The 15,967-nt window shown below is 40.2% G+C and overlaps 1 protein-coding gene across 14 annotated transcripts in view; it reads left to right on the top strand.

The window, feature by feature from the left end:
- Window positions 1-2,257: 2,257 nt before the first annotated feature.
- The window catches only part of synrg (synergin, gamma), a 41,197-nt gene continuing 27,487 nt past the window's right edge, over window positions 2,258-15,967 (top strand). For 6 of the 14 annotated variants that reach the window (XM_020620679.1, XM_020620678.1, XM_020620682.1 and 3 more), the window contains exons 1-9: window positions 2,258-2,381; window positions 5,922-5,962; window positions 6,458-6,487; window positions 7,080-7,231; window positions 7,693-7,820; window positions 11,269-11,374; window positions 12,036-12,147; window positions 13,038-13,451; window positions 15,364-15,642. In XM_020620679.1, coding sequence (XP_020476335.1) covers window positions 2,347-2,381; window positions 5,922-5,962; window positions 6,458-6,487; window positions 7,080-7,231; window positions 7,693-7,820; window positions 11,269-11,374; window positions 12,036-12,147; window positions 13,038-13,451; window positions 15,364-15,642 — 1,297 coding nt within the window. In that variant the 5' untranslated portion in view covers window positions 2,258-2,346. The remainder of the gene's footprint in view (window positions 2,382-5,921; window positions 5,963-6,457; window positions 6,488-7,079; window positions 7,232-7,692; window positions 7,821-11,268; window positions 11,375-12,035; window positions 12,148-13,037; window positions 13,452-15,363; window positions 15,643-15,967) is intronic. The other 8 variants (XM_020620690.1, XM_020620691.1, XM_020620687.1 and 5 more) reach the window with 4 other exon arrangements.

Raw genomic sequence — 15,967 nt, 5'->3', positions numbered from 1 at the left:
GGTATCAAACCTCAGCACCAGCCAAAATGTGCTCATATCAAATGTATTACATCCACTGGTGTGATGAATGTTTTGTACCCTGAGATTTTGATAATATATTTTAGAAATCTTTTAAACTTTTGGATTATACTTAAACAAAACCTTTAGTTTGGCACTGATGCATTGAGCATACCTTTGCAAAGAACAGCTTTGTTTTTGTTTAACATTATATTGTTACAATAACCACCAACATTTTCACACAGACAAATATTTTTCAAGGTCATTATTGGTTATTGATTTAATATCAAATTTTTATTTTTATTTTTTAGGTGTGTATCAGCTTTCTTTTTTATATTTAAGGTATCAAATAGGCTGGGCTGTAGGTAGGACTTTAGAAATATTGGGGACAAGAGTCTTAATTTCCCCAGCACAACCCCACCCCCAAGAGATTTTTAATTTAGCCACTTAATACATTTTTTTCACAATGTTCTTTGTTATTCAGATGAAGAGTTACATGTTTTTTATGTCTGGACTACACTCCAGGAATATAAATCTGCCAGAGAAAAGCTGAATCTGTTAAATAAATTGTATTATCATTTCTAACATAACATATTAAAATTATTAAATTTGAAAGTCTAAAAAAAATATTTAATTATTTAAAATTGAAATAGTACTTTTCCTAAAGTTGTCAGTCATTCTGAAGCCTAAATGGCTGCATCTGTCCTTCTGTCATGTATATAGCTCTGAATCAGTAGAGCTGAGGTATAGGAAGGCTGAGGGCAAACCAGGTGATGGATAGCGGTGGGGCTTGTCATCCACAGCCTTACCCTGCTCTCATTAAGCTGTAAATCTTTCACAACACCAGCTAAGACAATGCCAGTGAGGCTTTTCCTTGCTGGTCCACTTTGTCATCGGTGTAACAATGAAATTGCCAACTGAATCACTTTGCCACGACCCACAGTGACCTCCAGCAGCCAGTAAAAATGTTGGACAGGGATGAGATGCAGGTATTGTGAAATGTAGCAAGGCATTTAAATATTAATATACACATTTCTAAAGATACAAATCAAAGACAATAATACAAGAGAAATCTAAAATAATTTATCTCAGAAAATGAATAAATGAGACCAGCAGTACAACAGGGGAGTTTAAGAAGTGTAAGAGATAGCTGAAATGTGCGATAGAAGTGATGCAGTAATGATACTGATTACTTAGGTGCAGCTTTAAGAATGCCACTGTGTTGTTTTTACTAAAGAAAATACAATATATTCGGCATTGCCTTGTCACCATGTATTTTAGAACACATGGAAGTAATTCCAAATTTTATATTTTACTGAAACAAAGATATTGGATACAGATCAGGTAAATTACAGCAAAACGTATAAAATGATGCAGACATGTGAGAATAGTGAAGCAACAAAACTTAATGACATACTCACTTACGGTAAGCATTATACTGTTTATGTCAAGCCAATTATGGAAAATATTTGAGGTCTTATATATTCACAGACAGAATAAAAGATATCGTAATGCAGTGTAGAAAATGTTTGTGTAAAGCTACTTTTATGAGCATAATATGGAGCTTGAAAGCTTTTGTGTGCTGCAGATAAACAGCCAACTGATAACAGATCTTAGACAAACACAATTGTCCACCTCAGTTGGAAATGCGTGTAATAAACATTTATATTATCATCGAAATTGGCATCTACAAAGTCCTCACGATTGCTTAATAATGCAAAGTGTCAAAATGCTCACACAGCTTGCACTGTGTCGTTTTGATAAACAAAGCTAAAAACCAACTAATCACTGACACCTGCTGGAACACAGCATTTATTGCAGCAAATTACAAGGTTTATTTGGGAATTTGCTGCCCTGTGGTGTGCCTTTAAGGTCAGTAATCCCTACTTGGCGTAATCAAACATTATGTGTCTCAGAAATATAAATACACCTATTATTTTGTCTGTTAGTAATAAAGTAGCCCATATCCCAGAGGTTTCTCCAGCGAAATGAAAACAACTCAAATCTTAATTGGACTTTTACAGTAGGCCCCTCAACGCTTGAATCCCGTGCTTTAGGATCTGTGTGTTGGAGTGCCTTAGTTGTGTGCTGCACATGTAAACATCATACTGTAATTTTAGAAACCTGGGTGTATATAAGTCTGATTTCTTTGGTGGTAGAGATCGAGATATCATCAGAACTCATGGTGACACAACTGATCATATCCCTGTTAGAATCAGTTTATCAGCTATGTACATGTAAACGTCATGAGCGGGAGTAAGTTGTGCCTGAGAGGTCAAACTGAGGGCATTCCACTATCTTCCGTCACTGCTGACATCATCATTGCACTTGGTGACTACTGTTATCAAGATGGCGCTGCGACCAGGAGCTGGAGGAGGTAGCAGGTATTGTAGCCTTTTAAAATAATCTCTGTCCTGAAAATATAAGTTGTTCGTAAAGTGTCCAATTCAGACAAGAACGTAGCCTCACTGTTAGCGCCCAGAAGGACTTAAAAGACTGCGCTAAAGGCTGGCTTTGCTGTCGAGGCATGGAGATGAAATGAGATGGCTGGTTGTCAGGTGTCACAGCTAAGGCTAGCATAGTGGGGGAGCTAGCTGGACGTTAGCTAGCTGCTTCTGCCTGTCAGAGGGCACCAACAATAAAGTCACAGCGTTTTTATAGTCACATATGCTACTTACTGTGCCTTCTGTAACAGTTATTATCCCTTGAATCTTATGGCATACAGTGGTATAATATTTGTTGGACAAATGCACACCACTCTCTTGTAGCATTATGAGAAAATAGCTAGCACCTATGCAGACAGGCCCGTGAAAGGTTTATAGTGTCAGCATCTGGCTTTTCAACTGGACTTTCTTTTTAATATAATTGGGAATAATTGAGGTAACAAGAATCTGGTCGGTACGCTGTTGGGAGTTTGAAAAGGTGAAGCAGATGGGAAGTGAACGTCTTGCCAAAAGCTTCTAAATCAGTAAAGATTGTCTCTTGTCACACACCAGCTGCAGAGGCTTTATTATGTGCCAGCCCCCTTTTTGTTTGCTTTGCGTTTCATGAATATGTTATTTATTGAATCACACATGCATTCCCCACCTCTCCAGCCAGTGAGTAGTTGTAAATGTGTAGGAGATGTCACCTTATTACAGCTGCATGATGATGGTGGGCAGAGGAGATGAAAAGGCCGCTTTCATGATTCTTTCATGTGCTGAGTCTGAGCAGCTTGAATAATGAATGTCCTCTGGCTACAAGCTTCTCCACTTGCCAAGTGATACTGATCAGACAGCTGAAACTGAAGCCCTCAAAACTGTAGATGAGTGTGGGCAGTAGGGAAAAGCACTGAAGGCAAGTCTAGTATGAAGACCTGGAGATGACTGTAGTTTCCTTTAGCCTGTTCATCATTCTTCTGATGTGTGTTTAACAGTTATTGACTTGTGCTATAAAGTTAGTCTTTGTTCACCTACTACCTGTTGGTAGAATGTCCACCCGCTTTTCTTAAAAAGATTTGATACAATGTGTTGAATAAGGACAACTCTACATCATTTATCTGACAAAGTTATGTGCCTGCACTGTTACTGAGTGATATGTAGGGCTGCAGCCATTGATTATTTTTTATCATCAATGAATCTAGCAAATATTTTCTCAGTTATTCATTTGGTCTAAGAGTGGAACTAGCAAGTATCTATATTTATAACTGTGCTGGTTATTTTCACAGTTAACAGATTAATTATATGGTCTGTGAAAAATCAAACTGTTGAAAGACACCAACATGAGCAACATCCTGGAGTCTAAAGTGTCTTATTTTGTGTAAACAATAGTTTAATTAAAAATAATATTAGTCCAGGAAAACTGTGTTTTCAGATTTGAAAGCCTTAAACCAGAAATGATTTGGAAAAATAGTTTGTTCAGTCATCAGAATAGTTCAATTGAATACTTTCTGTTTTTCATTAATCCACTAAGAATTGCAGTTTTAGTTTGATCAGTAAATGTCAGAAAATAGTAACATGCTCGCCACCACAGGCGCTGGTGAGGAGATGTATTCAGAAGCTTGTTTCTTTTAAGTCCAGAACTCAACTCTGTCTGTTGACTGTATAATCAGTTAACTGAATCATTGTTTTAGCTGTACAATGTAAACCATGAGATTATAACTTTTTCAGGCCAGAGATTTTTCTCTCCTGTTCATGCTGTGCTATCACTTCACTGGGTCTAGTTGTGTTAGACAGTGGTGAGCTATGCAAATCACCCAAGCCTGACTGTTTATGGTAGTACTGGACAGTGATTCTTGAAGTGCTGTGACCTGAGTGATGTGTAATTTCCTGAATAAATGGGAAATGGGCATTCATGTCTGCTAATTGTATCTATAAACGGATTTCCTCAGAGAATTTACAATAGGCCTATATATGATTATACCCTTTTGATTTTTTTGTATCCAACACTATAGTAATATACTGAGATGAAGGATTTTACATACAGTATATTGGCCACTCCTACGTTTGCTACTGCTGCTGATAAAGCCTCAACTTTAGGCATTACAAAATGACTATGAATCACTAACTTAAAGCCTATGTTTTTGTGAAAATGGTATTGCAAGAATATACCTGTCTTGCATTTTGCACCTAAGCCCTGTTAAAAACACTAGATTTTCTTCTGGTGCATTGGTAACTTTGTAGCACATTCATGCATCTTTTTGTGATATTTCCAAATATAATGCCTATCAATAGAGGAATTGTGTTTTTATATTGTTTCATTGCAGTGTGTTTAGATGCCAGACATTATAATTCAGCATTAAGAAAGTACAATGTGTCTGTGTAACAGAATGGACAACCAGAAGGTGGCGCAGTAGTGCAGCTTACAAAAACCTGCTCAACTTAGAGTAAATGTATTAATATGATGAATACTTGTAAAAAGCTGAGTTGCAGTGGCTGGAGTCTTCCTGTGACAGAGGCATGCTCTCAGTTTGATCAGGTGATGATGGCTCCATGCAGGTTTTGGTTTTCATCAGACCATGTGATGGTGACACCATTCATCAGACAGCCGACCTCACAAACATCTTATTGTAATAGCCCGACTGCCTAATAATCAGTTATTTTTAGATAGATTAATTAATTTTTAATGAAATGTCATTATCTAGTAATCCGCAGATTATCAGAAATCTTTATCGTTTAGTTTGTAAAATGTCAAAAAAAAGCTGAAAAATACCTGTCACAGTTCCTCAGAGCCCAAACTGATGTCTTCAGATTGTTCATTTTGTTTGACTAGCCGGTCCAAAACCCAAAGACATTTGTTTTACTGTCATAAATTATGACACGACACTAAGTTCACTTTGCATGTAAAAACTCAAGTCAAAATGGTTCCTTAGGGAGTTGATTGCATTAGGATATGTAGTGACTTCCAGCCTGTCTTTTATTCGCACAGCTGTGTTGGTACTACTGAAATGATCAGTATTATAATGTGACTCACCTATTGGATTAGCAGTGCTCAGACCTAGCTTGGACCCACTGGTGGCAGAGGCCTGGCTGGCTCTTTCTCCTGTTTGTCTCTGCATCATCAGTTCCTGTCTGAAGAGCTGAGTTTTAGTGAGTTATCTGACAAACAGCTGAAGGCCTGTGTGGGTTGGCTCTGCTGAGGGAAAGACTTGGCCAACATGGATTTCATTCTATTCCCCAGCACAGGCACAGACCCAGTGACAGAGTACTTTACATCAGCTTCGTAATTGCTCATTTGCCATTGTTTCACTGGAAAATGTTACCAACACTAATGGCTTTTACTTTGCATTGTTCAAGGTTTTAGAGACCATTTACGCCGTTTGTGTGTCTCACATCCTCAGTTCCCATAAAAAAGGTCACAGCCGACTTAATGTGTTTTCAGTGTGTTACATTATTCTAGCTTTAGTTTGAATCTTACAACTTGTATTTTCCTTTTTTCCCCTACAGCTTTATGTATCCTGTCGGTGGGGGATTAGGGCCACCACAAGGTGAGTCATTCTACGCTCCGTGTTACCAGTTCTAATGTTTTTTTAAGAAATGTGTTTGACCCATGTAATCAGAAAGTGACCGGTGAAATAAATAAATAAAATCATCTTCTGGATTTAGGTGTGATCGATGACATAGTGTTTTACATATTAAAGGCCACCTGTTGATCGAGTGCACTGTGTCAGTATGTTTGGATTGAGAATGAAAACTGTACAAACTTAGTTAAGATGTCACTGACATGTCTTGATGTTGTGATTATGACACTACTTTCAATTTAAAAGAAAAAACTGAAGATGTTGAAAAATTCCAAACATGTAAATACAAGTTGACCTTTTAAAAGTTTAGATTGAGATCATGTCACTGATCATACACAAATGTACATGTTCAGTTGTCAGATGTCATTGATGGAATTCATTAGAGGTTGAGGCCAGATGTCTATGAAACTCCAGCCAAACTGATTCTGCTTTGCTTCTCATTAGTCTTTGCTGTCATTGCAGTTAAGGATCAATGCAAGTCATTAGGTAGAAGTAAGTAGCAACAAGGATTCGGCACACTGGGGCTCATACAGTACCTTTAACTGTGCTCAGATGTACTATCATTTAGGTGTACGTGTGTGTCACATTTAGACTGTTGACTTTACAGTAACAGTCCTGATAAGACATCCACACACCAGTGGGACAGCGGACTCTCAGGGGTCATTACATGCTCCCGTTGCCAGTGTCATTTTGGTCCAACAAATTAGAATGTGTGTGGCCTCCTGAACAAGCCGGTTATTCAGCGCGGCTGAGCCCTAACGTAGTGACTCATCTGGAGGCTCCAGTCGGAGCTGGCTGTCAGCTTACACAGCATCAGTGAAAACAAACACACCCTTTCCTTTTTTCCCCATCTGTCCTCACTCCTTGTTTTGCTCCAAGCTGTCAATAGTAGTCACCAGAAAAGCAGATTTGGTTGTTACTGAACCCGTGTCTCTCTTTTTTTTTCTGGCTGTCCAGGACTTGTATTAACTTTTCCTCTGTGTGCTTCAAACTGGACCTACTGACATGCCTCACATAATAACTGATTATACTATTCTCTGTCATGTCTGCAGTATACCAGAACAGTGTGTGTGTCTTTCTGCAGGCATGGTACCCCTGCAACAGCAGCAGCAGCAGCAGCAACAGCAGCAGCAACAGCAGGGCTTTCCTATGGTTCCAGTCCTGCAGCCAAACATGCAGGGCATGATGGGAATGAACTTTGGAGGTCAGATGCCCCCTGGAGCCATGCCTATGCAGGTTAGCTTGTGTATCTGTGTTTGGCCTGATACAGCCTGGAGTTGTAATTTTATATTTAGCTTTAATTTATCTGCCTTATCTGTGTTTGTCTATCTGTTTGGTTTTCAAGGTGAAATGGTCCTAATAGGGGTTTGTTATCTGCCATTGTAGTATCTTTAACAAACATGCTAATGTGGGCTTGCATTGATGAATACATAATACTGAAACACTGCTGTATTGATTTAACTGATTTCATTCAAGTGGGTTCAAAGCTCTTCTGAACCCTGTTTGCTTCTAAACTAATCTAATCTCAAGCTGTTGTAAACAGCAGCACATTAACAAGAATTTATTGCAGCATGGTGATTTTTAACAAGACTTCAGTCCATTAATGTACTTCTGAATTGCTTTCCCTTGGTTTGAGCATTTAATACCAAGTGAAAAGAGTGATTTCTGAGTGATTTTGTGTTTTGGGGCTCCAATAGGGTGGGATGGCGATTGGGATGCAGACTCCTGGGATGCCATTCTTGGGGCAGCCACAGTTTATGGGTATGAGACCTGCTGGCCCCCAGTACACTGCTGACCTGCAGAAACAAATGGTCGAGGAGCACCAGTAAGACACCCTTACACTAATATCTTGGTTCCTCTTTGTGTCTGCTTATGTGGAGCATGTGTGTAAGCATGAACCCTCATGTCAAGATGTACACAGGACTGAAAGGAAAATTGTAAACCAAATGTAGAAATGAGACTATGTTTGTAGCAACACTAGAGTTGTGGTCCTAAGAATGATAATACTGGTGAGTTGAGCCACCACTTTGGTCCTGGCTGAAATATCTCACCAAATATTGGATGGATTGTTTGGTACATAGGCCTACATTGTGCAGACGTTCATGGTCCCGTGAGGATGAGTCCTGCTGACTCTCCTCTAGTGACACCATGAAGTTGACATTTGTAGCTTTGAGTAAAATATGTCAACAAGTGTTGGATGGACTGCCATGACATTTGGTACACACATTTATGTTCCCCTCGGGATGCATTGTAATCATTTTGATAGTTCCTTAACTTTTGGTGTCATGCATGCAGGGGCACAGACTGATAGCGTGTGCACCTTGCGCAAGGCTCATGCTCGTGTCTATACCCGGTGTGTGTCCGCTTGCACATTGGAAGCTCTTGGTGCACAAAACATGCACAGAGGAGCCTGCAGAAACACTTTGAAGAAGCGAATACAAATACAAACACAGCAAATACAAACTACACGCTCTTCAAAAAGAACTGCGTTTTCATCAGGGTTGACATTATTCTGTCTCTGTTTATAATGTACCTGTTTATAATTGGAGAAGTACAAATATTGCACTTTGTTTTTAGTTGGAGGTTTGAAAAAAAAAGGGCAAGAGAAAGATGGAAAATAGAAAACTTATTTAATAGTCTATGATGTTTTATTTTTATTACCGTTTAATTTTCCATTAAAGAAAAGTTGCAGAAATGTCTGTGTATGCTGTCAATTACAGTTGTTAGAAAGAAAGAAAATTGTAATTGACCAAAACTAGATCGGCAGGTCAGACTTAAAATAAAATTGGAATTGGCCAAGAAAATTGCAGTTGGTGTGTCTCTACTGATGACCAAACACTTGCAAGTGCAGCAAGTAAGTCTTTACAGCAAACATGGTTTATGTGCTTAGCGTCAGCATGCCACTATTGTCAGTGTGAGTAAACTGATGTTAGCATTAAACTCAGCTCTGTGCCCAAGTGCAGCCTCACAGGGCTGTTAGCATGGCTGTTGACTCTTCATCTTGTTAAATTATTACCTGGAACAAAACCTTTACTGAGGCACTGAATCACTGTGAGCTACAGGGCTGCTTGTTTGATAACTTTATGGTCCCTCCTTTATGATCCTTTTTCCCAGCTAGGATTTTATAGCTCCTCCTCCTTTCTCTTTTTTCTTTTCAATACACAAGACTTGTGTTTGAACATGTCTATCAGTTTTTATCCCTGCTCTTCATTGTGTCTATGTATTATGCTGTAAATGGTTTTTATTGTCTGTTGTACTGTATGGGAGCATGTTTGTGACCTACGGCCATTAAGACCCTTGTCATGTAACTGCAGTGTTACATTGTCATCTCCCATCTCACTACAGGCCAAAATGCCAAGAAAGACTTTGGGAAACATGATTTTGGATACTGTGTGATGTACAGTGCCTATAAAAAGTATTCACCCCCTTGGATGTTTTACCCCTTTATTGATTTCATAAATCAATCATGGTCAATATAATTTGGCTTTTTGACAAAAAAAAATTACCAAAAAACCTCTTTAATGTCAAAGTGAAAACAGGTTTCTACAAAATAATGTCAGTTAATTAAAAATATGTAATGGGAAATAAGTATTCGCATAAATATTCACCCTCTTCAAATCAGTATTTAGTAAATGCACCTTTGGCTACAGTCACAGCACTGAGTCTGTGTGGATAGGTCTCAATCAAGCTTGCACATCTGGACACTGCAATTTTACTCCATTCATCTTTGCAAAACTGCTCAAGCTCTGCTAGGTTGCGTGGGGATCGGACGTGAACAGCCCTTTTCAAGTCCAGCCACAAACACTCTATTGGATTGACATCTGGGCTTTGACTTGGCCGCTCCAGAACACTCACCTTGTTGTCTTTAAACCATTTCTATGTAGCTTTCGCTGTATGCTTCAGGTTATTGTCTTGCTGGAAAACAGATCTTCTCCCAAGCTGTAGTTCTCTTGCAGACTGAATAAGATTGTCCTCCAGGATTTTCCTATATTTTGCCACATTCATTTTACCCTCTACCTTTACAAGCCTTCCAGGACCGGCTGCCAAGAAGCATCCCCACAGCACAATGCCACCACCACCGTGCTTCACAGTGGAGATGGTGTGTTTGTGGTGATGTGCAGTGTTTGGTGTCCGTCAAACATAGCGTCTTGTCTGATGGCCAAAAAGCACCATTTTGGTCTCATCAGACCAAAGAACCTTCTCCCACATGCCTTTTGGCAAACTGTAGTCGAGATTTCATATGAGTTTTCTTCGACAGTGACTTTCTCTTTGCCACTCTCCCATAAAGCTTTAACTGGTGAAGAACCCAGGCAACAGTTGTTGTATGCAGAGTCTCTCCCATCTCAGCTGCTGAAGCTTGTAACTCCAGAGTATTCATAGGCGTCTTGGTGGCCTCTCACTAGTCTCCTTCTTGCACGGTCACTCAGTTTGTGAGGACGGCCTGATCTAGGTAGATTTAGACATGTGCCATATTCCTTCCATTTCTTGATGATGGATTTAACTGAACTCGGGGGGATGTTCAGGGCCTTGGAAATTCTTTTTAATCAATTCCCTGACTTATACTTTTAATAACCTTTTTTCTGAGTTGCTGCTTGAAAAGGGCTGTTCACGCCCAAACCCCGTGCAAACCTGGCAGAGCTTGAGCAGTTTTGCAAAGAAGAATGGAGTAAAATTGCAGCGTTCGGATGTACAAGCCTGACTGAGACCTATCCACACAGACTCAGTGCTGTGATTGCAGCCAAAGGTGCATCTCCTAAATACTGACTTGAAGGAGGTGACTATTTATGCAACCACTTATTTCCCATTACATATTTTTATTTAATTGACATAACTTTGTAGAAACCTGTTTTCACTTTGACATTAAAGAGGGTTTTTTTGTAATTACTTTTTGTCAAAAAAGCCAAATTATATTGACCATGATTAGCCGTCCCTGGTAGGCTAGTGGTTAAGGTGCAGCGCTCTTGCCGCTGCGGCCCGGGTTCGAATCAGGATTGTGTCAGGAAGAGCATCCTGCGTAAAACATGTGCCAAATGTCAACATGTGAGTTGTCAGTCTGACGATTCACTGTGGCAACCCCTAAACGGGGAAAAGCCGAAAGTGACTTTCTATATTGACCATGATTGATTTATAAAATCAGTAAAAGTAAAACATCCAAGGGGTTGAATACTTTTTATAGGCACTGTACAGTGGCTTGAGTGTTGAAATGTAGCCTGATATTTCATTAATCACACATAAAAGGTAGAATGCATATAATGTCTGTACCTGCCCTTTAGAAAACGCCTGGAGCAGCAGCAGAAGATGCTGGAGGAGGACAGGAAAAGAAGACAGTTTGAGGAGCAGAAACAGAAGCTGAGGCTGCTCAGCAGTGTCAAACCCAAGGTGAGTCTCTCTCTGCATCCTGTTTATCTTACCGTATTTTCCGCACTATAAGGCGCACCTAAGAGCCTTAAATTTTCTCAAAAATCGGCCGTGCGCATTATGTGTTCCAAAATCTGTAAAAATGTTGTTGTGCGACTTTGGTAAGCACTCCGCTTGATTGACTGTCGGACCATTTCCCGCTGACACAGGGACGTAATATGTACACTACATACGCTGGCAGCGATAAACCAGTCTAAACCGGTCTAAGGACCCCCGAAAATGGCACCAGTGAAGAGACATACTTACGAGGCACAATTCAAACTACAGGCTATCGGTTACGCGGTTGTAAATGGGAATAGAGCAGCTGCGAAAGTATTCAAAATCAATGAATCTATGGTTCGGAAGTGGATTTGTGGGAGAAGATTGATTAAAAAAATAATGTGAGTGTATTGTTAAATAGTAGAATAAAGTTCAACTAAACTCACTGTTTTGCTTCCGTAACGTTTTAGCATGCGCCTTATAATACGGTGCGCCTAATGTATGGGTTAAGTACAGAAATAGACCCCGTAATTGAGACTGCGCCTTATAATCCGGTGCGCCTTATGGTGCAGAAAATACGGTACCTTTTTTTTTGTCATGTCCAGTCTTCGTCTTTGTAACCTTCTCCCCCTTTCGTTGTCAGATAGGGGAAAAGAGCCGTGATGATGCCTTGGAAGCAATCAAAGGCAACCTGGATGGCTTCAGCAGAGACGCAAAGATGCACCCCACCCCATCATCACAAACCAAGAAGCCAGGTATCTTCATCCTAAAGCTTTTAGTTGTGTTCCCTAGGATTTTTCCTGTTGCCCCGGTCCATCAGCACATCAACTCTGCTGGATTACAGGTCAGCATGATGGCTGCCCAGTTGGCAGCCAGATGAGCCAAATTACAAATATGCAAGAAATCTCAATCACACTTCATTTATCACATTATTTTTCTTTACTCTCTCCTGATTTACACACCTGTCAGGCCTGTCATTATACTCACTGTTTAGTAGTGTCCTAATATTTTATCTGTGTTCAATATAGCATCTGTGTGTGGACCTCAGCGTTCATTTTGTCCTATATTTGTAGATTTCTCTCACTTATCTTGCTCCTGTGCCAGTCAGACAGTTGTTGCCATCGACTTACAGTAACAAACATAGCCCATACTGATACGTAAGAGCAGAAGTTCCCAATGTTTTTGGTTTATGAAACCATAAAATGAAGCAGTGTCTACTAGCGGCTCCTTGTCACAAGTTTCATGCTGTATGTTTATGGATTGTGAGCAGCTCCACCCAATACTTGCCTTTAAATTTCTTAGAGAAAGGTCAGAAAAAAAGAATAGAAATTGATGTTGCAGGACAGTGTCTTATTTTTTGTCTGTCCCAGTAATCATCTCCAGACCCCTCAGATTTTTCTTGTGATCCATTGGAGGGGTCATGACCCATAGGTTGGGAACATCTGTTTTAGAGTTATTACTCTGTCAAGGATATTTATACAAAAATTGATGAATATTCTTTCCTGACAGTTGCAGTTCTCCAGCTTTTGGTCTTGCACAAAATAGTCGTTATCTCGCTCTTATGACATGCAGGCCTTAATTCATTCTCCATTGTAGTGTGTGTGTGATGTGTTGTGCCATCATGATTATTTCTCCATTTTTGCAGACTCATCGCCATCACACCTGTCTGTCACCACTCACTCCCTCTCCCCAGCTTTGTCTGAGGACAGTGATGACTTTAGTGACTTTCAGGGGCCTGTAGACACGCCCGCCTCCTTTCCTCCATCCTCCTCCTCCACTGCTTCCTCCACGCTCAGCCTCTCCTCTCAGGCCCATGTTCAGCCTTCGCCTCGTGCCCCCAAACCAGGTTTCTCTGAGGACAATGATGAGTTTAGTGACTTTGTTCAGGGTCCTGTAAATGCTTTCCCTTCCTCCAACTTTCATCTCTCCTCTCAAGGCCAAGTCCAGTCTTTGTTTCCCTCCTCACAATCCCTCCCTCAGTCCCTCCCTGCCTCTGTGTCCATTCCCACTGCCACCCAACACTCTGCTGCCAACACCAGCTCCCAATCTACATTTCAAGGTAACTCTTCTTTTGCTTTGTTGACCCCTCCCCTACCATCACCATAATTTATACTCAACCATTTGCACTTTTAATGAGTCTAGAGATTTCTTTTGTACTTGGAGACCTGCTTTTATTGCTGATGCTTAGCATTTTCACTGGTACCTTCAGAATTTGGCTTGGTCTTGGCCTGCGTCACAGTGCAAGAGCTGCAGCCATCACAGCAGATGGCCTCATTAGCTAAACCTTTAAAGCTACCAGGCACTACAAACTAGGCAAATAGGGATTCAGCATAAATAGGAAACGCAACTTGCTTCATCATTAGAAAGAGAAAATGTATCTCAGTAGGCATTAACCATGTAGTAGCTGGATCCACTGTTGATACTGAATCATTTGAGGGTTTGTGCACTGCTTGAGGAGTGTCACTCTAATGTGTTGTCTGCTGTCTAATCTCTGGAATGAGCAGCTGCTCTGCGACAGCTCTTGGTCTCTAGCCTGTGAATGACAGGACAGAGAGATCACCTGCTGTCCAGAGAAATGCAGCATCCAGCCCTCCATCCAGTGTCATCTGTAGTCTTCTGAGACATTTCTGACCTACAGTACTTGTTGGAATAAGCAAATTAGATGGTGCATTTATGGGAAACAATTTTTTTTTCTTATTCAGCTCAAGAATCTTATTCAGCTGGAGAATCAAGATTGTAATTGTGTTTAAAAAAAAAAAAAAAAAAAAAAAAAAGACGCGAAGATTCTCTAAGCCTGTTGCAAAATTGGGTCACCACAATTTTTCCACGAAGTGGGCATTTACTAAAGCTACAGATGTGCCCAGTGGCAGATTTTGGTAATGCTAAAAGATCTGATGCTGTGCTGTTTTTAAGACAGTAATAGTAGTTGTAGAGTAACCATGTTTAGGAAGTGCCACTATGTACTGAGACTGCAAGAGGAAAGCAGGATAAAAGGAAGTATTAGTTAAATTGCTTGATGTTGTCAGCTCCACTAAAAGATCAGTGACTTAATTAGTTTGCAAAAAATAAGTATGGGAGTTTTTTTGTGACATTTTTAAACCATTATCAAATGGATATAAAAATATTTTGAGAATGTACTTAAAGGTGCTCTGTGACGTTTCCTTCTAAACAAACTAAATGTATACTTGCATTAAGTGTTGCTCATCAAAATGTGTATGTGTGGACTACCAGTGAATTTCCTCCACCATAAAACAGTTTTTTGAAGTACAGTATTTCAATCCAGCAGTGTAATCCATGTTTCTTCACTTGTAGTTGTCTTCTTTGTTGCCAAATTGCAGCATATCTTCATGTGTTACTGCAGCCTCTGGATCAGTAGAATAAGGTGGCACCATTGGTAAGACTGTGTGCTATGTCACCCATGTGTGCACATACAAGTGTATCCTCATATACGAGCTAAACAGAACGGGGGCCCACTAATAGAAGAACAGCTCCATAGTACTACTAGAGGTCTAAAACACCACAGGGAACCTTTAATAGATATTAATGGCTGCTACTTCAATCATGTTGCACCAGATCTGCTGTGGGTCATTAAAAGTCAGGAAACATAGTCATTGTGTTTCTCTCACTATCTGTCCTGTCTGTCTGTTATTCACTAGTTCAACCAGGCTGTAGTCTCTCTGTATTCATACCTGTCTGATAAAGCTGTGATTTATAACTGCTTTTCCCAGATGTAATATTTTCTTTTTGGTGCCGTTGTATTATGGTTTAACCAGTGTTCTGTCCTTTAGTATATAAGAGCAAATGGAATTTGGGTAGTCTAAGAAAAATGGTCACAAATGCTGCCTAAACATCTGCCTGGATATAGCAGCAAGTGTAGCTGTGACTTTAACTTGAGAGAAATAGGACACCTGAACTAACTGCTGTGTATAATGTGTGTTTTAAAGAAGCTTGTTCCTCATTCACCCATCTAGGCCCGTCTCTGGAAGAGAAGCTCTTCTCCTCATGTGATCTTACTGCTGAAAAGACGGCCCTGGTTACCTTTAAACCCAAGCAGAGTTTGGTTGAAATGGGCCCTAGAGCTAAAGTTTCAGCCCAGTTTCAATCCAGCACTAAAGCGAGGAACTGGGCTGCGGCCTCTGAGGACTTGAGTTCTATCTTCATTGCAGAAAAGATACCTGAGGCTCCTGTGTCATTGCCCAGCATCTCCCTATCAGCTGCTGACTCATCTCCTCAAACCAGTAGCAACAGTGGTGAGAGAAGCGTCTGTTTATCAGACTTCATAGGCTCTTCTTCTCCTGCTTGCTTCGCTGAAGCATTAACACACAACAAAGGCAGCAGTTTTCTTTCTGTACCTGGGGAAATGTTTTCACTCTTTCTAGCCTTGACAAAATAATTGTTTACTTTTTGCTGCAGCTGAATCTCTTCTGTCTCTCTGGGTCATAATTTGTTTATCTATACCAGATTCGGCACTGGGCATTAAGCTGTTGTAAAAAGCAAGGGCGCTGATATTTATTTCAACTCTGAGATTATTATGGAGTGGCAGTGTCTTTGAGCTAGCCTCCCTGGTGTCTTTAC

This window comes from Monopterus albus, unplaced genomic scaffold, assembly GCF_001952655.1.
Source record: "Monopterus albus unplaced genomic scaffold, M_albus_1.0 scaffold246.1, whole genome shotgun sequence".
NCBI classification, from domain to species: domain Eukaryota; kingdom Metazoa; phylum Chordata; class Actinopteri; order Synbranchiformes; family Synbranchidae; genus Monopterus; species Monopterus albus.
The sequence above is the reverse complement of the archived record's forward strand: the minus strand, read 5'-3'. Positions and strand labels throughout refer to the sequence as shown.